The 24,994-nt window shown below is 42.9% G+C and overlaps 1 protein-coding gene across 1 annotated transcript; it reads right to left on the bottom strand.

The window, feature by feature from the left end:
- Positions 1-697: 697 nt before the first annotated feature.
- On the bottom strand, positions 698-23,692 carry PRDM1 (PR/SET domain 1). Its single transcript, XM_043592030.1, has 7 exons — positions 23,435-23,692; positions 21,560-21,799; positions 14,995-15,114; positions 11,144-11,396; positions 4,639-5,738; positions 4,046-4,174; positions 698-3,670 (listed from the first exon to the last, which is right to left on the bottom strand). Exons 1-7 carry the CDS (start codon positions 23,474-23,476, stop codon positions 3,098-3,100), a joined length of 2,457 nt encoding a protein of 818 aa, XP_043447965.1. The 5' UTR covers positions 23,477-23,692; the 3' UTR covers positions 698-3,097.
- Positions 23,693-24,994: the final 1,302 nt, after the last annotated feature.

The following is a 24,994-nucleotide window of genomic DNA, read 5'->3' as shown; positions in this document are numbered from 1 at the left end:
GGCCAGATTCTGGTAAAACAGCTTTCTTGAAATTTGTTTTCAATGAACAAGTGGCAGATCTACTTTCTGGGCTAAATGTGAAGGGACAAAAAAATACCATGGGATGTAGGGCAGGAAGACTATGCAGAAGCACAAAAGAACTTATTCCCTGTGGCATGCTCAGTGCTCGCTACTGAAGCAAAAACGTGACTGGGCAAAGTGTTATTCCTCAACCTGGTTTCCAGGGCTTCCCTAAGGGCCCCTTACCCGTGAGTGGGTTGGGTTCACACACACACACACACACACACACACACACACATTGGCATGAGGCTAGGAAGGCATTTCCGGAATTGATCTAAGCCTTCCTATCCTCCCCACCACCCCATCCCCATCAAGAAAGTAAAACAGACAAAACCCAACAAAAGCAAATAAATCTTCCCCCATTTACTGGCTAATGTTTGAAATGCTTTCCTTAGAGAACACTTTCATAGCTCATAATTGAAAAATCTTACACTTATGAGAGAAGACAGATCAACACTGCAATCACTCACAAGTGTGGTCTCACATGGAGGTGGGAGATGAAGGAATCATTTGCTGGCAGGGAGGGTGGACAGGGCAGGAGAGAGGCAAACTGTGTCACGTTCAAATGTGTTCCCTTACAGTTCGGTCAAGATGTCGCATCACTGGCCCTTCACTGAAGACACTACACAAGTATCGGTAAAGCATGAACATTTATATTTAATTTACATTTTGACAATTTGCACATAAATAACAATGTAAACCAGTACGTAAACATAAGATAGTTGGTTGTTCTAGCAAAGTAAAAAGCCAATAACTTTGGTCAGTTTTAACTTTGATTAGAGGAAAAAAAATAAAACCACTGTTGATTGTGGGCTCAACATTCACATGTAAGAGGCCTACGAGGGGAAGTCAAATGGTAAAGAGAATCAAGAAGTCGCAAGCCACACAGGTCTTGGTAAAAATTCCCACAATAAGAAAGCACAAAAGGGAAAAGAACAAAGGAGCAGAATAGGAAGTATTTGGTGTCAATGTCAGAGTGTGATGCTTTGGTTTACCTACGGTTAAGGACTGTTTGTCAAACCCTGATCCATAAAGAAATTGTCAGTTTTGCTACTTACAGGAACAGATCAGTAAGGCTCTTAGGTTTCCCTGGATTATCCTAAATTTGTTGTTCTTTTCTGCAGGTTGTCATTAGTTGCCATCAATAAAAGGCTGAATATATAAACCAGGTTGATTAGTGATGCATCAGTTATTTAGGAAGGAAGGAAATGAAGAGAGAAAAGTTAACAGTGGTAAAGGGAGTAATGGGACTATTTCTGTGACTTGGGTGTGACCAGACTCATAACGTGGCCAAACAAAAATAAAGCCATCTTAGATTGTCCTTATTGGTGAAAAATGACTCTCTCTCCTTGGTTGTTATGCAGTCCCCCGCCTTTGCACCAAGGTTTTCAGGTCTCTTCCAGTGGCGAGGGGGTGCCCAAGCTCACCAATGTGATTGTGAGGTCATGTGTGAAGCAAAATCTTAGAAAGGATTGTTTTTTTTTTTTCTTTTTGGCCCGTAGGAAGCGTAGGTTCTTTTACATGGTTTGGCTCACAATTTAAGTGGTTATAAATATATTATATATACACATGGTATAGTGGTATAAATAGATTTATAAATATACATCATTCTTTGCTACACCTTGAATGCTGACATGTAATCTTTGGGCTTAGCAGAGTAAAAGACAGAATGGCACACATTCTATCTTTCTGGAGCACACTTAGTTTCTCCTCTAGAGTAGCAAATCATTAGATAAGACATCATTTCCTGCACTACTGGACACACTCAATGAGGTAATTGTTGTGAACAACTTTGCAATGCCCTTTCATCTTAAATTAACCATAAAATGTAAAAAGACAAATACTGAGGAAAATCTGAGTTTTACAGAAAAAAAAATACAATTGATGTGTTGGGACTAGGAACATGCATTGCCTGCTTTTACCCTAAGACAACAAGAATACCCGTTTTTCGGTTTTTGTTTTTTAAGTGTGGCCTGAGCCTATCTACCTCAAATCCTTCCTGGTAGAGCACCATGTTTGTGCAATTTTGACATAACAACAAAAAACCCAGTAACAACACCCAGACTCAAGCCCCCAAACCTCAAACATACGAAACCACCTGTGCTTTGGGAACATTTTGCAGTGGTTTGAAACATGGCATTTTGTCTTCTTCACATTTTCAGATAATACACTGGGATGCAGAAGTCATGTGACCACTCTGAATGGTCACATGACTTTGGGGTGGGGTGTCCCTGCATTTTGGAGAGGGAGACGGGTCGGCAAAGCCTTGTCTCCTTTCTGGTAAATCCCTGGCTAGGGAAGAAAAAAAAATCACAACTACCTACGGAAACACACAAGATTCCCTTTCTTGTTTCTTCTAAGTTATTGTTGGGTAATTCTGCACACATTCCCCCCAAGGTATACAATGCTGTTCAAATGACAGATCTTATGAATTAACACATCAACTGTCTAACTTTGGCAATACCAAACCTCGTTTTCAAACTGTTATCACAGAGGGAGGTCAACTGAAGTAATGTATTTCTTTACCAAATCTTAAGTACTTAGACGGATGTGCAGAAATTATCTACAAAGAATGGCCACAAGACAAAACTCTAACATTTATAACTCAAATTACAAGGAATTTTTCCAGTCATTGTAAACTTTTTTAATTATTGCTTTTTGAACGATAAACTGTATAATAAATTATGAAGGATTATCATTGAAAAAATAATTATGGCTAGGCAATAGTCTTAGCAATGGGAAGGCTATGCAAACATATCCACACAAATAGTCAAAATACACAGGTTCAAATATATAGATGGGGTGTAAATAAGTATATATAATATGTATATATATATTGTCTTTGCCTCATTTATGCCCTGAGATTTCCGTAACTTTGGAGTTCCTTCTTTTATTCCAGAGAGGTGAGGGGAAACCATCTGCCGTCAGGAGAGCTTTGCAGCACTGGAATTATGTACAAGCATCTGCTACAGGCACCCTGACTTGCCAAGTCATAAGTTACGAAACAAAACAAAACACTTGTTGTTTTCTGAAAATCTTAAGGATCCATTGGTTCTACTGTTTCCTGTTTGACCTTTACAGGCCCCAGAGGTAGTGGGTTGCTGTGAGCCAACTTCATGAGGGACGGGTCTGATGACTCATAAAGGCTACACCCTGAGAGGAGTCCATTCCCCATGTTTCTTTGCAAAGACACTTTCAGGCCAGTCTCTTCTTTCTCTTTCCTGACCATGGCCAGAATTTCTTTCTCTACCACAGAGGTCACATCGATGTTGTCCTCCACATCCTCGAGCCGGTCGGCGTTGTCACTGATGTCAAACTTCTCGATTTCTTCGTTGATCCGGGTCAGGTCCTCCAAAGGAATCCCCGTGGCCGGGGCCACAGGACAGTTCCCCTTCAGGTGGACCTTGAGGCTGCAGAGATGGATGTAGCTCTTGTGGCAGTGGGCACACTTGTGGGGCCGCTCCCGGGTGTGTAGGCGCTTGTGGAGTTTCAGGTGCACAAACTGGGTGAACTTGGCAGGGCACACCTTGCACTGGTACGGCTTCTCTCCAGAGTGGAGTCGCAGGTGGGTCTTGAGATTGCTGGTGCTGCTAAATCGCTTGTGGCAAACCTACAGTGCGGGGAAGAGGGCAGAGACGGGAAGACCAGAAGATTAAGAGCTGCCAATGGGAAGGGCAAGCTTACATACCAACGCCCAGCAACCTGTGAGGCGAGAAGCCTCCCTGTGGCACCTACGGTGTGGCATTAAGCAAACAGGGAGATGTGGGCACAATGCACACCAGGAGGCGTTGACTCCCCTGCCATTTTCCACCCACTGGAAGCTGGCTGTGTCACCATCTCGGCTCATCAGCAGATGCAAGGCTATGGGCCGGTGGCAAGGCAGTATTCTCGTGTTGCTTTAAACTGCGGGCTATATGACAAAGGGTGGGCACGCCTCAGACACCTCCTACAGAGCTTAATGCTTCTACCAAGAGACACTGCCCACCTGGCATTCGTGTGGCTTCTCTCCCGTGTGTACCAGGTAGTGTTTCTGCAGGTGGGCCAGCTGAGTAAAGCCCTTGTTGCAAGTCTGGCATTTGAAAGGCCGTTCTCCGCTGTGCACTCTGAGGTGGACCTGGAAAGAAGCCACGTGGGTTAGCCGTGCTCTGCGTTGGCCAGAAGACCTCACATGTCTGCTCAAGGACTCGGGCATTTATGATGCAAACATCTTAAGAAAACCATCAGGATAAAGCCCAACAAGCAGAGCCCCGAGGTTTTCGGAATGCTCTGTTTTGTTTGAAGGAAAGGAACAAAAGTCACGGGCCAGGAGGACTCTATAAACTGATCTTCCAGCCCAAACCCCACGGTCTCATTATTCTGAGGAAAGTCAGCCGAGCAGATGTAACCAGGTCAAAGCCACACAGCCAGCGATGGCAAAAGCAAAGCAAAGTACCCCCCCCCCCCATGGGCTATTCCCGGGCCCGGGTCTCCAACTGTTGAAAACGCAAAGCGAGCAAAGCACAGGGGCGCGGGGGCGCAGGCGGGCGAACCGGGACGGCGCAGGCGCACTAGCGGGCAGCCCGACGCCGCAAGGCCTACCTTCAGGTTGGAGAGCTGGCCGAACGTCTTGGCGCAAACGTTGCATTCATATTTAATCTTGCCGTTCTGCTTTTTAAGGGGGTAGGGCAGCGTCTTGTAGCCCGTCATATTTCTTTTGTTTTTAATAAGATTCATGGCTTCGTCACTGCCGGGGGCCGCCAGCGCCGCTGAGGTAGCTTTGGGCTGCACCACGTGCTCCGCCGAGGCGGCCGTGCCCGCCGTGGGCGACCCGCTGGTGGGGCTGCTCGCCCTGTCCTTCATGCTGGCGGCCGCCCCGGGGAGGGAGAAGGCACTGTGCGGCGCCGGGACGAGCACCTCGCGCGCGTGGTCGGGCTGCAGCGGCCTGCGGGCTCCGTCCGAGGGCAGCGAGCTGGGCAGGGAGGCCGGGCTGAGCAGGGGGTGTGGCAGGCTGCCGCCGCCCAGGAGGCTGCTGTAGACGGGGTAGAGCCGGGGGAAGAGGCCCAGGTTGCCCACGCCGCCCATGTTGCCCATGGCGCCCAGGCCGTTGCAATTCACGCCGTAGGGGGGCAGAAGGTACTTGGAGTAGTGGGCGTTGTAGGAGGGGATGAAGGCCGGGGGCAGGTGCGGGGCCGGCGCGTACCCCGGGTAGGAGCCCAAGCCTTCCGGGCCGTAGGGGGCGTTCAAGTAGGCGTACGAGTCCCGGTGTTCCGGAGGGCAGGGCGCCAGGGGCGACACCGTGTTCCCCGGGCTGCTGTGCGGGCTGCAGCTTTTGAGGCTTTGGTCGGGGCTGCTTCTCGCCGAGGGGCTCGGGGTCGTGGAGGACGGGATGGGGGAGTGAGTGATGTAGGTCGGCCTCTCCATCCCATAGGCTTTCAAAAAGTTCTCCGGCAGAGGGGCCCGGAGCGGGTAAACGACCCGAGGGTAGAAGGGCATTTCGGGGCTCCCGTTTTTTCGGAAGTCGTCCGCGTCCTTTTCTGGGGCGAGGGGGGAAATGTTGGAGCGGTAGCAGTCCTTTCCTTTGGAGGGGTTCGAGTCCAGTTTCAGGATCTCCTTCACGCTGTACTCTCTCTTTGGGACATTCTTGGGGCACAGTTCATTTTTCTCGGTGCTCGGCTGCTTTGGATGGCTCTGTGTTTGTGCTGAAATAAAGAACGGACGGTTACTCAGAAGGTTAGAGAGAACTGAAGTGAATTTCCAAAGCTGCGCTCTTCTGGAGAAAACCTGAGTGCCAGCTGGCCACAAGCGAGAGACACCTGGCTTCTCAACGCCCTTTCATTCTAGAGGGCCCGGGGCCACTTGCTTACACACATCACTCGGTTTCCTTCTCAGCAGAGTGGGGACAGTGGCAGCATCTCAAATGAAGAGCACCGTCTGGATTTTTCTGTTTCTACTAGTAAAAACCGTATGATGGCAAAGTGCTGTTCAAGCTAGAATAGGAGAGCTTCCATTAAAATGGGGGTGGAAAAATCCTGGGGTGGGGGTGTCAGAGGCTAATAAAAGTCATTCTGATGTTCACAGTATACGGAAAGGAAATCAGCACACCCTGCGAACTAGATGTGAAAGATTAAGACTCATTTCAAGTAACAAGCAGTCATCAGTTTTCGCCTCGATTCTTGTTTAATACGAATTTGATAAAACCCTGTTCAAACTGCCTGTGCCAAATAGATTAGCAATGTGGATGCCACCCTTTCCCCTCCGATTTGCTGACCGCACAGGAACTGCACCAAGGTTCTGTCTGGTCTAACCAGGCTCCCAGCAGTGCTGTCCCTTGGAATCACAAGGCGTGACCTACTCTTCTCTGCCAAACCACAACAGGCACTTCCCGAGCCAGTTCAATTACTTAGAGCACCAAAGAAAACAGGCAGCTAAGATGAAAGCATTTATTCTATATTATTACTCGGTAAATACACTACTTAGGAACAGCAGCAATGAGGACGGTTCCAGACTCTTCGGGCCATCGCCAGCCCTGCCCCTCCGAATACACTGAACAAACGATGCCTTTGGGAAAACACCAGTGAGAGCAGGGAACACCAAAAACAACCCGTTCAGCCTTCCCTGGAAATCAAAAGTAAAACTTAACGCTCCTTCACTGGAGCTCTGGTTATCAGAGGGGCAATCATTCCAACAGAACAGCTGCCCCATGAGTAGGAGTAGGTTGAAGGCATGAACCCTCCCATGCGTGCGGATGCTCTGGGAGGCAGGAGAGCTCTTGGCCTCTGCATCGTAAGAGGACAGGTTTGGGGGACCATGCGGAAGCCTCTGTAAAAGTATCATTCGTCGTCGCCTTAAAAAAAAAAAAAGTTTCCGTTTGATTTCACTGAGAAAGCACTCCAGGCCTGATATCTGATAGGTCTAGAAATGAACTCTGTGTAAGTCCAGACTCTGAACTCTTCAAATCCATTCTCTGGGCTGACAGACTTGAGGGATTCGATTCCAGTGTGAGAGGCCCTTGGAGAATGTTATCTCCTGCTAGCTGTTATCAGTTACTCCAGGGTGAGCCGGCAGCCCCAGAATAAACACAGCCAGGACACTATCAGGGAAGATGCTGATGGGGGCAGTGATGGAGAGCTTGTTGAGGGAGAGGGATTTCTGAAGCCACTAAACCAAAATAAATAACCCCTTATCGGGCCAATATCAGTCTTTCAGTGAGGCCCAGCAGGCAGGAAGTTCAAATTGTCACTTTTGTTTTTTAAAGCTGAAATGGTAAAGGAAGAGAGACAACGAAGTTGGAAAACTGATAGGCGAGGCATCTCACAGCCACAGGAAGGAATTTTATGGAGGTGAAAAAGAACAATTTGAAGGCACCCACGTAGGACCACATTTAAAAAAAGATGTCACCCTCCTAAAATGAACATACAGAAACCTCACCGTCCTGTTTCTGCCATTTTTATGTGGCAGATTACACCTGAGTCTCATAATGTTTCCAGTGGCTTCAATACTCTCTTGGTTCTAAAATTCAACAGATTAAAACCATAAGCAAGAAGCGGGAGTCCATCAGTAGCACTGTCCTCGTATATTTAGTCAGGTGTTCTCACTAGGCACCCCGATAATTCAGTTATTAAACTGAAAACAGAGGGGCGCCTGGGTGGCTCAGTCGGTTGAGCGTCCGACTTCAGCGTGGGTCATGATCTCACAGTCCGTGAGTTTGAGCCCCGTGTCAGGCTCTGTGCTGACAGCTCAGAGCCTGGAGCCTGTTTCAGATTCTGTGTCTCCCTCTCTCTCTGACCCTCCCCCGTTCATGCTCTGTCTCTCTCTGTCTCAAAAATAAATAAACGTTAAAAAAATTTTTTTAAAAATAAAAAAATAAACTGAAAACAGAGCTAATGATTAGGCCGAATGATAGGAAAATCAGAATTTATCATTTTCTATGCAAAATACTTATTAGCACAGGGCCTGGCCTAGAGTAAGATCACAGTAGATGTCTGCCTTTATAGAAATCAATTTGTATCTTCTTCCAAAACAATATCCAGAGGGAAACGTTAGTCCCCTAAGATGTTCTAAGGTGGAAGTCATGGAGTCTATCTCTGTGAAGGTACATTTTAAAAAATCATCCTTCAGCAGCTGAGTAATCAGTAGAGCTGGTGTCATTTCTGACTCTCCCACTCAGCAGCAGCTTGAGTTAACATGAAGAAGAAAATCAAGATCTGTTTTTGTTCTTAAATCTTAAATGGCTGTAGGCGGACGGAGTCATTTCAAGAGTGAACTGCTTCTGAAGGCTCTGAATGGCTTAATTATGCCGACTCACATTTTCGATCTATAATAAGAACCCCCAAGACTACAAGAAAGAACCTAGAAGTTCTGCAGTAGGCAAAACAAAGTCTGTTTTCAACTGAAACTGAGAAAGCAGATTAACATTTAGAAGTCTATAATTTGGTCAACTGTTTTCTAGATGGGTTGGTTAGATACATAGGAAAAAAATACCAAAAAACTTGGGAGGGGTTAAGAGTTAAATTTAATAGTTTCTACTCTTTTAGTTTTAAAAAACGCCAATTTGTGATTTCTGGCTACTTATTACTTTTTTTTTTTACCTCCGTTTAATTAGAATCTCTTCTCAAAATTCTCCCATTGGAACCATCACTGCCATTTAAAGTCCTCACGGAGATTTTGGCACAGACCTCTTATTGTGCTTGAAGCATGGAAACCCAACACAACTCACTTGAAGACACAATCTACCTATTAGACCTGATGAAATAGTGGAAATTTTCCTGATCAGAGGCTCAATCATCAGCTACCACACCTAGGACAACTGGTTTCACAATCTGCAGCAGGAGTCTTGGCTTAATGTGACTGGTTATTGTTCACTCTCATTCTTGACTAGGAATCCTGGACAAGGAAAGGGTATCTGAAAATGTTAAACCTCTATTTAGAAAAATTTCTGCACAGACGAAAAGGGACATTTGTGGGAACGAAAGTGTCATTTCGCGGTATACACACAAGTTGCTCTGTACACAAAGAGTTAAGCACTTGAATTTTAGATACCGTGAAAAGCCTTTCATCAGGGAATAAAAATGCAGGGCCTTTGCAACCACACAGGGTGAAGGATGTATGTGAGAAAGCTTCTTCATGGTTGGGGCAAAGTCACTGGGGTGGGTCACTTCAAACAGAGTTACTGTTTAAGAAAAAGAAGAAGAAGAAGAAGAAGAAAAAAAACCCACCAAGGTCTTTCTCTGAATCCATGAATGATTAAGATCAAGGAGTATAAGGAGACCGTCAAGAAGTGACTTGCCATGCTGAGAAAGTCAAGAGTAAGCAGCACACCTTCCTCACATCTTCTCTAGTGAGAGGAGCTGCTAGAATAGAAGTTGTCTTTTACCACCAGGCCGTGGGGAGTGGCCCAAACAGCTGAATGGCTCCTGGGGTGCTCAGCACATGTGACAGACTCTTGGGAGCTCTGAAGAGACATGAGGGAAAAGAACCAACACCTTTCATCAGGACCTGATTCCCCCCTCATGCTCAGGTTGGAAGCCGTCTTGTTTCCAATGAGTCCAAGACCTTTTCCTGAAGCTCAAGGGTGCAATGATTGTGTGTGTGTGTATGGGGTGGGGGGGGGGGCAGTTTGGGACCACGAATGCAAACCTAAAAGGTGATCCTATGAGGGAGGTTGGTAAGTTTTTACAGCCCCACCTTTTCAGAAAGCGACAAACACAGTATTGAGATCCTAGGGAGATCAAGTAAACTAGACAGTGTGGGATGAGCACCAAATAGCTACAGAATTGGCTTACACCTGAGTAGGATAGGTAATTGGTTTGTTAACAGGTTCCAAAATTAAAGTCAAAATTCAAAATTCTAATTTATGTTAACATTCATTCCAAATGTTTCAAAGGTGAAAACGTGAACTAAAGTAATTCAGCCTTCAGATGAAGCAACTGAGACCTCATTATCAATAGTTGGTATATCTGGGGAATGCTTTGTACTATTCTTGTAACTCTTCTGTAAGTTTGAAATAATATCAAAACAAATAGTTACAAAAATTTCAGAATTTAGATGCCAAAACTTTAAGCCAGAAGGATTTAATGTTAAAAACTCCCTTAAAACTTAGCAGTCTAAGAACATACAACCATAATTACAACAGATTGGAGTTTTATGGCAATTCTTAAATTGTTCCTAGAGATCACTTGAGAATGACTAAAATGAGGTAGCCCTTTCCAGAGAGGTTAGGACATTAACTATAGGCAAATAAAAAAGTAAAAGCTTATAAACTTAAGGAACTGAGAATTTGTTAAAATAAAGTGATAGGGGTGCCTGGGTGGCGTAGTCAGCTGAATGTCCGGCTCAGGTCATGATCTCATAATTTGTGGGTTTGAGCCCCAAGTCAGGCTCTGTACTGACAGTGTGGAGCCTGCTTGGGGTTCTCTTCCTGCCCCTCCCCCATTTGTGCCTTTTCTCTCTCTTTCAAAATAAATAAGTAAACTTTAAAATAAATTTAAAAGGTTTAAAAAAATTAAAAATAAAGTGATAGGTGGCTTACTGTAATACGGATCAGGAGATTAGATAACTAGGATTAGGTTTCTGCCATAAGGAAGGAAGGTATGATATAAAATATTTAGTTATCCATTTAGAAGAATATTTTTAAAATTGTAGCTGTGAGTTTTTCCAGAGACAATCCTGGATGTTCTACATCAGACCGTGAGTTGATAACCAAATGTGCATCTCTATAATATTTCAACACACATTTTAAGCACCAACATATCACCACAAACAAGAGCTATCCCTTAAAGACTAGGCATGTCAGGACCAATCCCTTTTATACTACTACCTGCCCCCTTTTGGAAGGATTACAATTGGATATATATTTCTTCCTCCAATTTTCTGAATTAAACACTCAAAATAGCTTTTAATAGTTTACATGGTCGAGTTTCATAATGGAGAATAGGGACTCAAAAAAAATTGTTTTCCCTTTTCCTAGTCCCTTGTTTAAGCCACCTACTTGGCCCAACAAATGAAGCCATATAATTAAACAACATGTTATTAGCTCATAGGGGCAGAACTGACATTACTGGCATTTTTTATTTTACTTTATTTTTTTGTTCTATAATCCACTTACTGAGATTCATCATTGTCAGCTCTCCGGGATAAGGGTAGTGAAGCCTTTCTGCAAAGTCCCGACAATACCACACAAGAAGCTCCTGGTTGGCAGGGATGGGCTTAATGGTGTAGAAGTAGATGTTCATCCCGTTCTGACACGCAGCCAGATTTTGCTCCCGGGCAGAGTGCGCCGGATTCACATAGCGCATCCAGTTGCTTTTCTCCTCATTGAAGCCATCGATGAAGTGGTGAAGCTCCCCTCTGGAATAGATCTGTCCAAATGAAAAGACCGACGTGTGAAAGAAAGTCAGCCCCAAAGCAATGGAAAGCTTCCCCGGCACCCTGAAGAACAAACACAGCAAGTACGGAGGAGTGTGCTTTCTCGTTCCCTATGGCCCAGTTAGAAAAAAGAACGAAATCGGTTTAGCCAGAGTAGTCTTGAATCAGCATAAGTAAGGGCAGAAACAGGTAAGGCACACTTTGTCAGTTACCTTTTCCATTTCAGTTTTATCATCTTTTCATGTTTGGGGAAAAACAACAGAAGAATGAAACACAACATTTCATTTAAGGAGCCGCCTCAGGCAGACCAAACCACCAGAGAGTATTACTTTTGCTACAGCCGTGAATGGCAAATGGGCGATGCTACTAACTTTAGTTCCGATTATGCTGACTTTTAATGCTTTGAGTCACTGGGTAGAAGACCAAGTCAACTGAATACGTCAAACTGAGTCTCTCAGCTTTTTCTATGGCCTCTGTACTTGCCGTTTCCTACACCCCCGCCCAAGGCTTAAACTATGCAAACATCCTCCACCTCCAAGCCTCCAAGTCCAGAAGTAACACTTGTTCATATGAATACTTGGAACCTTGCCTTTTTGTGGAAACACTGGGTGGGGCAAAGGTGAACTTCACCTGCCATAACAAAGTGAGCACGGGGACAGAAGCCAGAATTTGACAGTCTACTGAGAAGTCACTTTTCCTCTTGATAAACATGTTCGGCCTTGCGCTTGTCTTTCAAGCCAAAGGAGAGGAGAGGGAACCCTCTTATCTGAAGGGTGGTTGGCTAAAACACCACCCACAGGGCCACAGGCACGCGTTTTTCAAAAAAGAACAGGAATAAGCTATGCTGTTCTTTAAAGGCAACGCATAACGAAGAATTCAAAGTTTGCCCCACAGTACCACTACTTTCTGGTTAACACACGCACTCAGGCTCCTCAGTGAAAAGGCAGAGGTAAGAAGAGGAAAAATTAAAACCTACAGTCTTACTGAAACTACTTTATAAACAAACTCCTTCCGCTTCCACAGAAAGCTTTTCTCTCCCTCTTTTCAAGATGGACCATTTTTTCTTCAGTCTTAAGAAATTTCCTTATACATCTATAATCAATACCTGGTTATCTGCAACTTGTAGTCCTCGCGTAGTAGGGCACTGTTCATAGCAGAAATTTTGCTCTAACCGGACAGCAGGTTATTGCTTTGTTCCTAGTCACATACTGACTATGATAGTCTATAAATCGTTTCTGTATTTCACTCAAACGTTATCAGAAACAAAAAGGAACTCTGTCCCTTTAACACGGGCAGTAAACACCAGAATCACTTTCTTTTAAGAGTAACTTCCTGTAAATTGTGAAGGGGGAAATACATGTGGCTTCATCAAAGCAGCTTGTGAGAGCTTTTGCGGTGTGTTTTGTTAAGAGAAAATGGAACAAGGCTGGGTGAATTCTGCTATCAAGAGGGGTTTTCAAGTTTGTTTACTCTGATGTGCAAACTTCCAGGAACATGGGGTTCCATCGCTCTGCACTCTTCGCTGGGCGGAGACTGCTTTCTAAAGCTACGGGTATGAGATTCCAGTCAGTCATCCATGGACTACAATTTACTGTTATCCTCATTTAAAAGACAGAAATGTCAATGCCATGAAGTCATACACACACACACACTCGAAAATAAAATAATGCATACGTCAAATGAACACTGCTCTCTCTTACCTCACTACATTGCCATATATTATCAGGAAGATTAAAAATGTGCTGACTCATAGTACAGTTACAAGAAATGTCACTCACTGGTTTCTCAACTTGAACATCCCTAACTCTTCTTTGCCTGTGTAATCTGGATGGAAGTTTTTCTTTCCTTACAACAGATGTTCACATTCCTGCCAGCAAAATCAGGATGCTTTTAACAACATGTGGGGAGTTTTCTCCTACAATATCCTTTGTATGTGAAAGACTGATTCAAATAAATCCTCCCAAGGAAAGCATTTCAGTTACTTATAGAGAACCTTTAATGAACCAGAGAATTGGGACAGAGACAGGAGGTTCTTAGGTATTTCTTGCCTTTTAAAAAAAATGACCACACATCATTAAGTCTTATGCTGGCATGTGTTAATTCAGACCTTTGACTCCAAGAATTACACACTTCTGTGGCTCATTTCTGAGAAAATTTTATTGGCAAGAAAGGCAAAAATACACTCACTGACATTTTGCCCATTAGAAGTCATGAAGTAAATATATTTGAAGCATGTGTAATTATTTTTTTAAAGATTTGTTTAAAGTTTATTTGAGAGACAGACAGACACAATGAGAGCTCACGCTTGTGAATGAGTGGGGGAGGGGCAGAAAGAGAAGGAGAGCGAGAATCCCAAGCAGGCTCTGCACTGTCAGTGCAGAGCCCAATGTGGGGTTCAATCTCTCGAACTGTGAGATCATGACCTAAGCTGAAATCAAAAGTCAGTCCCTCAAATGACTGAGCCACCGAGGTGCCCCAAGCATGTGTAAATATTAAATAAAAATTGTGAGCACACAGTTCTTAGCATTTTCTCACATTTGGAAAATAGCAAAATAAATTTCTAAAAACACAAAACTTCCTGAATTAAAAAAAAAAAATCCTGTTTCTATGGAACAGCTTCTGACTGATCCCCAAATGGAAGCCTTTTATAAAGACACTTGTCCAAAAGATATAGGCATCCTCGGTAAATACTGGCCAAAATATAATCCAGTTTTTGTTGTTATCATGCAGCTGTTTCATAAAAGAATTCAAACCATGTTTCCCCAGTAGTCAGGATCATTTTATGCAAGTATGTATAAAAAAATTACTTTTAAATTTAATAAGCATATTCTCATTTTCTAATTGAGAAAACTGAATATCCTAGAAATCTACAGGAAGATGGAAAGCAGTCCAATTTTTTTCTCTGTTCCCTTCTAAGTCAGAGCCTTTTACTCAAAAATCCATCTAATTAGTTTATCTTTGAGGTCCTTTCTAATCTTGATATTCCAAAGGAAATTGTATGGGCCAGACCTTTATGCTCTCCCATGATTGTAAGCATTTCCCTTATGCTATGGGAGCAATGTGCATATAGTCACATCCAACAGTTTTACGTGTAGATGCATGACTAGTCCTAGTCATCTCCATTCCCCTAGTGGCATCTTCCACGCATCCTTCCTTAACTGCATGTATTTTCAAGCTAATTCATTTACGATTACTCTTCCATTCAATTAAAGTTAACTCAGCAAGAAATCAAGAAGGGGTGAAATCTAAGGCTTGGTGACTCATTACTACTTCCTTGCAGAGAAATGCAAATGAACCTACCCTTGAAACAAGCAGCAAACTGTTTCCTTTCATCACAAAGCTCTAATGAATTGCAAAAATTAAGATTCACATACAGTCCATATCTCCATCCCTAATCACCTACAGGCTGCTTTTCTAGAGCCACATATTTAACCAGTTTCAATCGCATTTGCTTACAATGCCCTGCGTCCACAGGGGCCCCAATGTTGTGGTGAGCCCTTGTATAGGTTGAAAAAGGAAGTGACCCAGCAATTCTAGCTCCATTTTTTTCCCTTAATTCTTAAAGAGTCTGAAACAATTTTCTCTACTTACCCGCCAAAAATATTTCCTGTTGGCGTTCTTAGGAACAGTATCATTGGTGTAGATTTCTCCTATTAGAGGTCCAAAACGTGTTCCCTTTGGTATGTATTCTTTACTCACTACTCCAATAACCTATAGGGGGTAAAATATGAGATAATTACTTCAACTGTAAAATATTAACTAAATTTTCATTGAATTGTCAAGTGGTAGTACAATCAACAATGACAAAATTATGATATGGAGAGCAGATATTAATGGTGCCTACATAATTTTAATAACAAGCTTCATCTTAGGGGGAGGCCATCCTTCAAACTCCCGGATCGTAAGCAAATACCCAACCAAGCGTGAAAATCATCTAAAGGATTATTCTCTGGTGACTGAAGGTCCTGTATTTTTATTATTACTTTTCATGCTAGAAAAACAGAGAAGATAATCATTGTTTTACCTGATTTTAGAATCAGATATTGCAGAATTAGACTGTCAAGAGTAAACTACTTCAGCCTGCTCCTAGTTTCTTATTTCTCCTTCTCCCTCAAACTATAAACATAGCATGCTTGAGGGGAATAAAATAGTTTTAACCTCAGAAACCAAAATAATGCCCTTTGGTTGTTCCACAAAGACCTAAGGAACCAGAAGCAAAACACATTATATGTTTTTTCATTCCAGATGAGGTTTTTCTTTTTTTTCATAGCTTGTAAGTTCTCCTTAATAGAAGAAAGATCTTCAAGTAACTTTGTTCTCCTCTAGCATCTTCTACTCAACAGTGGTCAAAAGTTATCCTTTGAAATGGAATTTATACCGAGGAGAGCTGTGGGTTCTAAGATCTGAGGAAATGACCTTCTCAGACTGGATGTATCACACCAGAGCCTTGCTAAAGAAACATGTTAACTATGCCAGTTCCTCCTTGATCGTAAATTTCTTTAAGGGAGTGAAAAAAATCACCAACCACGAATCAGGAAGCAATTCATCACTATTCAAAAGAATTCTGTAAGTGGTCCTCTGCAACGTTTTGCAGTTACAGTTTTGTTTTGGTTTTTATTCAGTCACTTTCCCATTTTTATTTTTTTCTTGTCCAAAACTGAATACTTTTTACTTACTGAATACCTTACTGACATGGACCAAGAGGGGAGGTAAAAGAGAATATTTATTTCCAGGTTTTATGAAGCCCGGTGGCTCCTGTGTAATTGTGTACCCGCAATGGTAGGTCCCAATATATGTATCAGTGAATGTTCACAGGGGATTCTCAGATTTTGGTTGTGATGTACGTGGGTACCTCAATAAATCTCCATCAAGAATTTAAATCTTTTTAATTGGATATGGAATAAGCACATCTACATGGTTGTAAAGTCCAATCTTTCTCGTGTACATTTCTCATCAGTCAATGATTTTTTTTTTTTTTTTTAACAATTTGGTATTCAATATACAAGCCTCAATGGAGCGTACCCAGACTGAAAAGACAGGAAAAAGAAAGAAAGAAAGAAAATTTCCTACACCTAACACAAGTTGAAACAAGGTTGTGAGCTAAAGTGTTATTTTTGGTACTTTATGAATTTCTGGCAGAGAGCTGAAAAAAGCAGATGTTCATTTCATCCTCCTCCTCTGCCTTCATTTACATCTACGTGCCCTTTCAATACAGTTCATCGTTATTGGTATTTGTTGGCAGTAAAATAACTGGGGACAGGAGTGCCTCAGAACAGTCTTGAGATAAAGATTTGTACTAAAGCTGAAGTAGGCTTACTTATTCAGAGGCTCGTTATTTACATTATTGCACCTAATTAATTTGAAAAATTCATGGAATTGACTTCTATGACACGCAAATCATTTGGCATTCACATTTGAGTGATTATTCCATAATATTAAAATGACAAACAGGAAAAACAAATAATGTCATTTGTTGGTGAGCCAATAATTAGTAGTTGATATTTTCAACATATCCACTTTAAAGCAGTAATTTAAAGAAAGGTACTCAACTGGTTCATCAACTTTGTTTTAAATTATAGTCTCTTGAAGACAGTGTCTTGGGAGTCAGAGCTTGATTACCAACAAGTAGCATTATATTGAGGTCAGGTTTTTTCTTCTGAATTGCTCTTTTTTTAACCAATGAGGTCTCTTGCTTCTCATCTATCAATCTTATACTAAGAAAACACACACAGTTTTCTTATGGCCAAAAAACTCGACAGAATCATGTTTCCACAAAAGAATTTTCAGAAGACATAGCCACCCAGCACCTACTTGAGTACAAGTATAAGAAAGTCACGAGGACGCTATAAGACAGTATTTGACATTTATAACTTTACAAATGCAATTAAGCAGGAGAGGAGAGAGGAGAACAATTAAAAAGAGGAGGGTCTGTGGAAGAAGAGAGGTCTATGAAAATTTTCTGATTTAAAAAAGAGCCAAAGAGCCTTCAATATTGGATTATCTTTACAAGTGAGACAGAACCCTATTATTTTAAGTTCCTATTATACAAGAGCTATAGGAAACATATAAACACAAAAGTGGATAAACAGAGACACAAAATCATAGAATTTCTAAGATTGGAAAGAATTGTATGGCTTATATGCCATCTATATCCATTCCCAGTCCAGCATTTTCATATGGGATAAATACCTTCATCTGAAATCTGTGTCTGAGACATTATTCAAAGAGGACATACAAGCTGCAATTTTAAGATTACAGTACTCGGCTAGGTAACTGTGGAGGGGCAACAGAAACCAAGGTCATTTTTAATGGGAAGTGGAAGACCTAGTCATATTCTCCCTCTGGCCCTAGAAAGATCCAGCTGTGAACCTGAGCCAACAACATTCTATCCTTGGAGCAAGCACATGATACAGAGGAACCTGGTGTGTGCCTTGGATTTCACAGTGCTAAAAAGACTAATTAAGAATGTGTTCACCTATCTCAAGAAGGAAACTTCACAGGAACTGACCAGGGTCCTAAAGAATTACTACTAGGGGCAGGCTGCTGTGTGCCTCCCATTAACCTATCAGGGACAAGACCCTGGCCTCTACACATCCTTGCCCCTCTCTTGCCTCCGGCCAAGCTCTTCCATACCATGCATTATGTTGGGGTCCAATCCTTCCACCATTTGGGCAGATCTGTCTCTGTCAGTGGCCTCGGTTACAGGACACACCCTGATGTCTGAGGCTTCCAGACAAAAAAAAAAAAAAAAAAAAAGGGCTTGTTTTTCATCACACAAAATGAAGATTTCACAACTTAGGATGGGGGTTGCTAAATCAAAGTCTGATATCAAGGAGAATATAAACTTGGTTTTTTTTTGTTTTTTTTAAGCAATTCCTCCTTTAAGGAATATACAGATACACACTCATAGCAGCGTGCTTTAAGCAGAAACCTTATTCAAGTTTAAATGTGGTATGAGCATCATCACCCCAAATTACATTAAGATGATTTAAATTACTAGCTATCTCTCCCCCTCCCCAGATTTGCCCCTATAAAAATGATTTCTTCGATTAAAATTCTATTTTGAAGACAAGGATATTCGCATTGAGATAACTAGAACTGTGTAGTGGACTAGGACTTCAGCTTGCAATTCACTTCATTTTTTTAAAAAGGGGGTGGAATGGATGAGAGATGTTTTTGGAAGGTTTCCTCCATAATTATCTTTGTATTAAAGGAAACATGGTACATTGTCTCACAAATAAAAGGCACTATGAAGAAGAGGGAATTGCATGTTATGGAGAGATACTTTTTACAGATGGCTTGAGTTAATAATGGACTTCAATCAAAACAGACATTCAGCGAGTCCCCATCATTGGCCTGATGTTTATCACCTCATGACTCTGGGAGGTCAGACTCAGAGCCACTGTGCCTCTTGAATACAAGCAAACTCAACACAGGCTACCGCTTCTAAAATATAAATGCTTAAATTGATCTTGCTGTATTCAAGTATTCACAAAAGATTATTTCAGGAGGACAAGGGGAAAATCCCCCTAAAAGAATAACCCATCAGTTAAAAAAAGTTCTAAAAGTTTTGAATAGTAGGTCTATATTTGGCTTCAGTTCTGGAAATAGGAAGTAAGAACAGCCTCATTAAAGGTGCAGAATGATTCTAAACCAAATCTAAAAATGAGGGTCAAGATCAGAAATATGGTTTGTATGTTTTGTTTTTAAACCCAAAGAAAAAAAAAGGTGCTGACACATAGCACAAATTCATAATGAAAAATGGTCTTGTTAAAAAAAAATCCCCCAGTATGTCAGCACAACAGTACATAATGTAACATCTTCTGCTATTTAAATGAAAACATGTAAAGAAGGGCAAGATAAATCAGTGAGATAAAAACCCCACGTAGAAAGCTTTTTTTTTTTTCCTCTTTCCATGGCTGGTGGGACTGAAAGAACTAACTGAATAATGATAATGTAAACATTTCATCAATCCTGAAGGTTTCTGTTCTAGAACTGTCTGCAGGTATCACACCCTCAATGGCTCAATTCCCCAGGCTTCTTTCACCACCTTAAGGAAACTGTCCTCTCCCAAAAGGACAAAAAGGAAGAAAGAAACAGAAAAACAGGTACAAATTCCAGAGTGAGTGTAAGACAGTATTACATTTAAGTTGGCTTCCTGGTTGCTTTTATGATTAGGAACGGATGTGGGAAAATAGAATAGAAGGCCCTGATCTCTCATTAGGTTAGTTTTGAAAAGACCCTCTTTAGGGATACAGATACTGCATGAACATACTGAAATAGGAAGTTATATGTTCAGACCAAAAAAAAAAAAAAAAAAAAAGAACACCAAAGAAGCTTAATAAAGGATTGGCTGAAAGATGTAAAGACGATAAATAAAACCACAGTGACACCAAGAGGGGCCAGTGTAGCATAATCAAGAAGCAGTGGCTGGGGAAGTCAAGAGAACTTTGCTCCTAGTCCTGGCTCACGCTTCTCACAATACATCTTAGGTAAGTGACTATCGTTCTGAACCTTGGACTAATAATCTGAGGGCATTCCTTTATTGAGCTATGATTTTAAGCAGAATGATGGAAATTGAAAAACAAGTTAAGAGCTGAACTGACGATAAGAACATTATAGAATTAAAAGCCAAAGATGAACCACAGAATAGAGGTCTTTATTTCAAAACCATGGGCAGGACAGGGCAACACAGCACAAAAATGAACCCTGAGAACGGACCAATATTTGGTCAAATGTGATATGGGAAAAAACACACTACACCTTTTAAAACCACAGTCAAACCTTAAATAGCCAAACAAATCCTACATTGATTCCACAGGCCACATCTTATGAGACTTTCAATGAGAAGAGGGTTACTTTCAGAAAGAGGTATAATTAAGGCTGACCTCTGGGGGTTAAATTTTTGGTAACATTCATGTACAACTACAATTTAAATTTTGCTTTAAAAAAAAATCTGCCTCCATTCTTCCAGCAAGGGGGAAAAAAAAAGGTTAAGCTTTAATGAAACTCAAAGCAGAGTTGCTCTATTTAATTTTAGACAGCTGTGTCTCCCCCTCACCGAAAACACTGAACTCAGACACAAACAGGAAAGAGACAAAGTATTTCCCAAACAGGCTCCCCGACTCCTTCAAATACTGTTCCTTGGGGAAGGAGGAAAGTGATCTGACATGGCTCTAATGAATTGTCCCAGTATCAAATTATGGATTCCTACAGCAAGGAATCACTTCTTTCTGAAGACAGTGACGGAAGTGACAGTAACCTATGGGAGTAGTGGTGGTGGGAAGTCTGTTGGGGGGCTGATTCCCTCAAGTCAGCTCAGCTTATGGACTAGTAAGAACAACTAACCGCAGTAGCTGAATTCTCAAAACCAGAGGTGGTTCTGCAAGTTATTTCACAGCTAAACATCACGCCTCACTATAATCGTTATATAAAAGGGTAAACACAAATCCTTTGCTCATTCCAAGTTTGGGTTTCCAGCCCCTTTGAAACAACAAAGGGTGTACCCACTTCAGAGGCCAGTAAGGAATCGGCCTGCCAGCCCAGCCAGAGCAAAGGAGTTGCCGCAGATAAACACAGTGGTTAGCTCTGAAGTCATCCGGACAGAGGACACTTTTACACGAACCTCTTCTTGGTCTACACCATCACTTCAGTTCATAAACACGTCAAGGTTTTGAGAATAATTTTAGAAACCCAGCTAATAAAGCTGGCTCATTAAAAAGAATAAAGCCATCTCATGACCAAAAGGAGACAAAAGAAACATGAAAAACTTTTTTTTTTCCCCCTAAGAAAAAGTTTTCTCCCTCAGAAGCTACCGTACAATTGGAGGACCAGGGGTCAGGGAGTCTGGGGGTGGACAGTGGCTTTCTCCAAGGTCACTGTCAATTTCACCCACCTCCTTCTGCAATGCAGCTTTCCCAAGATGTGTCAACTCACCAAAAGACTGAACTGTTTACTAATTAGTAGGGAGCAGCTGAGAGCTGCAGGAAATGAGGAGGACAGACTTGGGGAAAGAGAAAGCAACGAAAGAAGGGAATTAAGGGATCGATTAAGTATTGATACTTACAGATTCTCACGGATACAGGAGGCCACAAGGGCAAGTAGGGAGATTTGGCGTCAGGTGCCAATGTTCTCCAGCAACAAACCAGAGGCTTACCTCTTTGCTGTTCGTGGCATATTTGAAAAGGAGATTCCTTGGTAGAGACGCCTCTGCCTGAACTGAGGTCCCTCCGTCGGCCCCACAGTCCCAGGGGTGGTCGTTCACAATGTATGTACACTTCTCTTCAAAGTCAGCCTCTGTCCACAGAGTCATGTCTGCGTCCTCCATGTCCATTTTCATGGTCCCGGCGGTCACCCCTCGAAACCTCACAGCACTGGAGCTACACTTCGGGGCAGCCTGGAAGAGAAGGGAAAGGCCTTTAATCCCCATTGTCCTGTGGCTCCCTGTGAGAGGCTATGACTAATACAGTAGTCTGAAGACTTTAAAAGCAGATGCAAGAGTGCTTGGTACAGTTGAGTAAGAGCCAAAAAGCCGTATAAAGAAGACTGCCTTGAAGAAGCGAGGTTTTAAAATGCCACTCTTACTTAGTTTTTTAAAAAAAGAAAGACGGACTGTGGCAACCTCATGGGGGGGGGGGTGGAAAAAAGAAAAGAAACACCTCCAAACAATCCCTGCTTTACCTCTCACAGCAGAAAAATGCTGTGGGCGCTGGGTCCTGTGTCCCAGAACGCCTGGGGTCATGGCCGCCAGACCCTCCGCGCTGTGGAAAAGCTGCCTCAGAAAAGTGTCACAAACAAGGAGAGGAAGAGGAAGGAGCTCTGTCTGCCTCTGAATGAAGCTAAAAATGGAAAGCGCGTGTGGGGCAGGAGCGGAACCCAGCCGGCCTTTTCCAAATGGGGAAGACTGAACTTTCCCACCAGCTCCCAACGCAAAACAACTTTCAAAACAACTCGCCGCCCCCCCTCCTCTGCTGCAGGGCTCCCTTTCATCCTCTCACACGGGAGACTGGAAGGGTTGCATCCTGCCAGCATCCCTGAGCTGCAGCTTTTCAGAAATGATTTGGAGCACAGGAAAAAGAGGAGGAGAAATGGGAGAAAGGGGAAAACTCCTGGCAGTTTCCTCTGACTGGTGGGCATCTCACGCCAAATTTTGAAAAAGCAAAACAACAAAGCATAAAAACGCTTCAATAGCATTCCCTGGAGAGAATTCCTTCAGGAGCCCTCAGCTACAAATAGCACTTTCCATTTAAATCTGAAAGTGTACGAATTCCCAGAAGTCACTGATGTGCTTCAGTTTACTGTAACTAAAGTTATAACAAATATAGAAGCTCCGAGGACAGACACTGCTTCCATTTGTAAACTGATAAGGATATTCCCGCAAACCCCCCCCCCCTTGGACTCAGGAAAAGTGCTTTCCAGAGAGAGAGAGGAAAAAAGGTAAACAACTTCTGGAATGTTTTCCCATATAGACAAGGCTTGATAAAAAAAAAAAAAAAAAGGTAGGAACGCGGGTATCATTTCCATGTAAGAACGTGTCCTCCTTAGAATGTAAACACAGCACTCGGCGGAAGTCCTTCAAGGTGGCTCTCTTTTACATTCTTCTATTTCTTCCCTAAACATGATGCTCTTTTAAAAAGAAGTCAGATGCAAAGTTGTCTTTCCCCTGTTACGACTTAAGCAAACTTGCTTGTGTTCATTTAGTTCCCACATGGACAGTCATGATGGTAAATAAATGTTAAAATCTAGCGAAGTTTAAAAATAAAGCCAACCCGGAGGAGTTACTTTGACGGGGGTGGGCAGGAGCCACTACCGAAGTTTCAATGAATTGCCAATTATGCCTAGAACTGAAGGGGTTAATGATTCATAAGGAAAAAGTCTTATAAATGTTTGACAGTTCTAAGCGCCCTAAACAGCAGCAGTTCTGGTTCCTACTGCGACTACGCCAATAGCAGCAGCAGCAACAACAACAACAACAACAACAACAACAATTTCTGATCAATTTCAGGATGAAAAACAACATCAAGTTCCTTACCAAGGTCGTACCCACACGTTTTTCCAAGCAAATATCCAACATCGGAGATAAGTGTCGCTCATCTCTACACAGTCCACATTTCCTCCGCGTCCCCTGGCGGGCTGAGGACTGACGCGCACCTCGGCGATCCCTCCTTTTGTACGGCCGCCCCGGCGCCCGCGTCCCGGCTCTCTCGGCCGCGGACAGGTGCCGCGCGCTGCTCTGCCTCTCCGCAGCACTGGAGGGCTGAGTGTCACTGCAGCACTTTCAGTCTGTGTTAACCAGACCGGAGGCTCCTTTCCCCTCCCTGCAGCAGATTTCCCATTCGTCTGATTCACTCCCACCAGCTGCTGAAGGGGGGCGTGGCCATACCTGAACTCGCCGGGGCCGCGCAGAGCTCGGCCCAGGGCTTTCCCCCCGGATCGGCAGCCGCCCCGAGCTTCCTCTCTTCGCATGTGAATTTCAACATTTACTTGGAATCTTCTCACTTCCCTTCGAAAGCACTTAACCTCAACGTTCGCTCGGGCTGTATTGTATTCTAAATACTCAGCCCGCCCTCCTTCCTGCCGAGACTTTCTAAGGGGGCGCACATTCCTTAAATTAGGGGAACCTAAAAATTACCTAAAAATTTTGTAGTTCCTCGGCTCGAATCCACACTTTAACGAACGTACACCATTTACCTGAAAAGAGCATGCGAAATTATTTTTCCATGTGATGTAATAAAATGAAGCTGACTAGTCCTCCGGCTCTGGCCCGTGAAATGCACATTTCCCCTCCAAAACTCGTCAGCTTCCATTTCTCCTGCTAACTGAAATACATCCACATTCGGCAGAACTAACTTCCCTCTTTCAACTCTTTAGTAAATAGGGAAATAGGGAAGACTTATAATCCTACAGATGAAAATTTTTTTGCCTTTGCTCTCCTCCCCAAACCCACAACCAAACTCTGAGGGGCGCGTGTAAGCAAAGTGTAGGGCATTAATCTTTTCACAGTTCAAGAGAATGTTGAACTGATCACTGCAAGTGGAGGGCAGACGGAGGCAGTAATTAGTGGGGCTCGTTCTACTCCCTGTCCGGCTTTTCCTCCAGCCCCAGTCAGTCCTCTGTTGAAGGAAGGACATCCTGTGATGATGGCATACAATGTCCTGTTTGTTTATTATTAAGAGCGTGGACCTTGCATTCCTGCTTCTCATTACAAAACAAACCAGATGCTTTACTTCCTTCAATGGTCTTGTGCCTTCAGCAAGGAATCCTCTAATTCAGAGAAACAATGATGCAAAGGGTCCATTTATAGCAAGCACCCCATTACAATTACTGTTTAGATCACTGAAACACCAGTCTCCCACTTTTCCTGCTTGCCTCATATAGGTGGTTGTTTCTGAAATCATCTCTCCTTCAACCTTAGGCTGCAATGTCTTTTCTAACATTTTAAATACACGTGTGCATACACACCCACGTCCCAACACACACACACCCACATATACACACCCAGTCCCAACTTAATGATACCAACTTAGTCACACAATGAAGTGGACATTTGAGTATTTGTTTACGGGAAGAAACAAAGCAAAACAAAAGCCCA

The sequence above is a fragment of the Prionailurus bengalensis genome, chromosome B2 (genome assembly GCF_016509475.1).
Source record: "Prionailurus bengalensis isolate Pbe53 chromosome B2, Fcat_Pben_1.1_paternal_pri, whole genome shotgun sequence".
Taxonomy (NCBI): Eukaryota; Metazoa; Chordata; class Mammalia; order Carnivora; family Felidae; genus Prionailurus; species Prionailurus bengalensis.
This window is presented reverse-complemented; position numbering and strand designations above follow the sequence as displayed.

Bases quoted from the DNA above. Each gene is read 5' to 3' on its own strand.
- PRDM1 (XM_043592030.1), bottom strand. From the start codon at position 23,476: ATGTTGGATATTTGCTTGGAAAAACGTGTGGGTACGACCTTG. The intron at 11,397-14,994 runs GTAAGTAGAGAA...TCATTTGGACAG, and splicing joins ACAGGAAATATTTTTGGCGG to ATCTATTCCAGAGGGGAGCT. The intron at 3,671-4,045 runs GTGGGCAGTGTC...CCCGCACTGTAG, and splicing joins AGAAGCCACACGAATGCCAG to GTTTGCCACAAGCGATTTAG.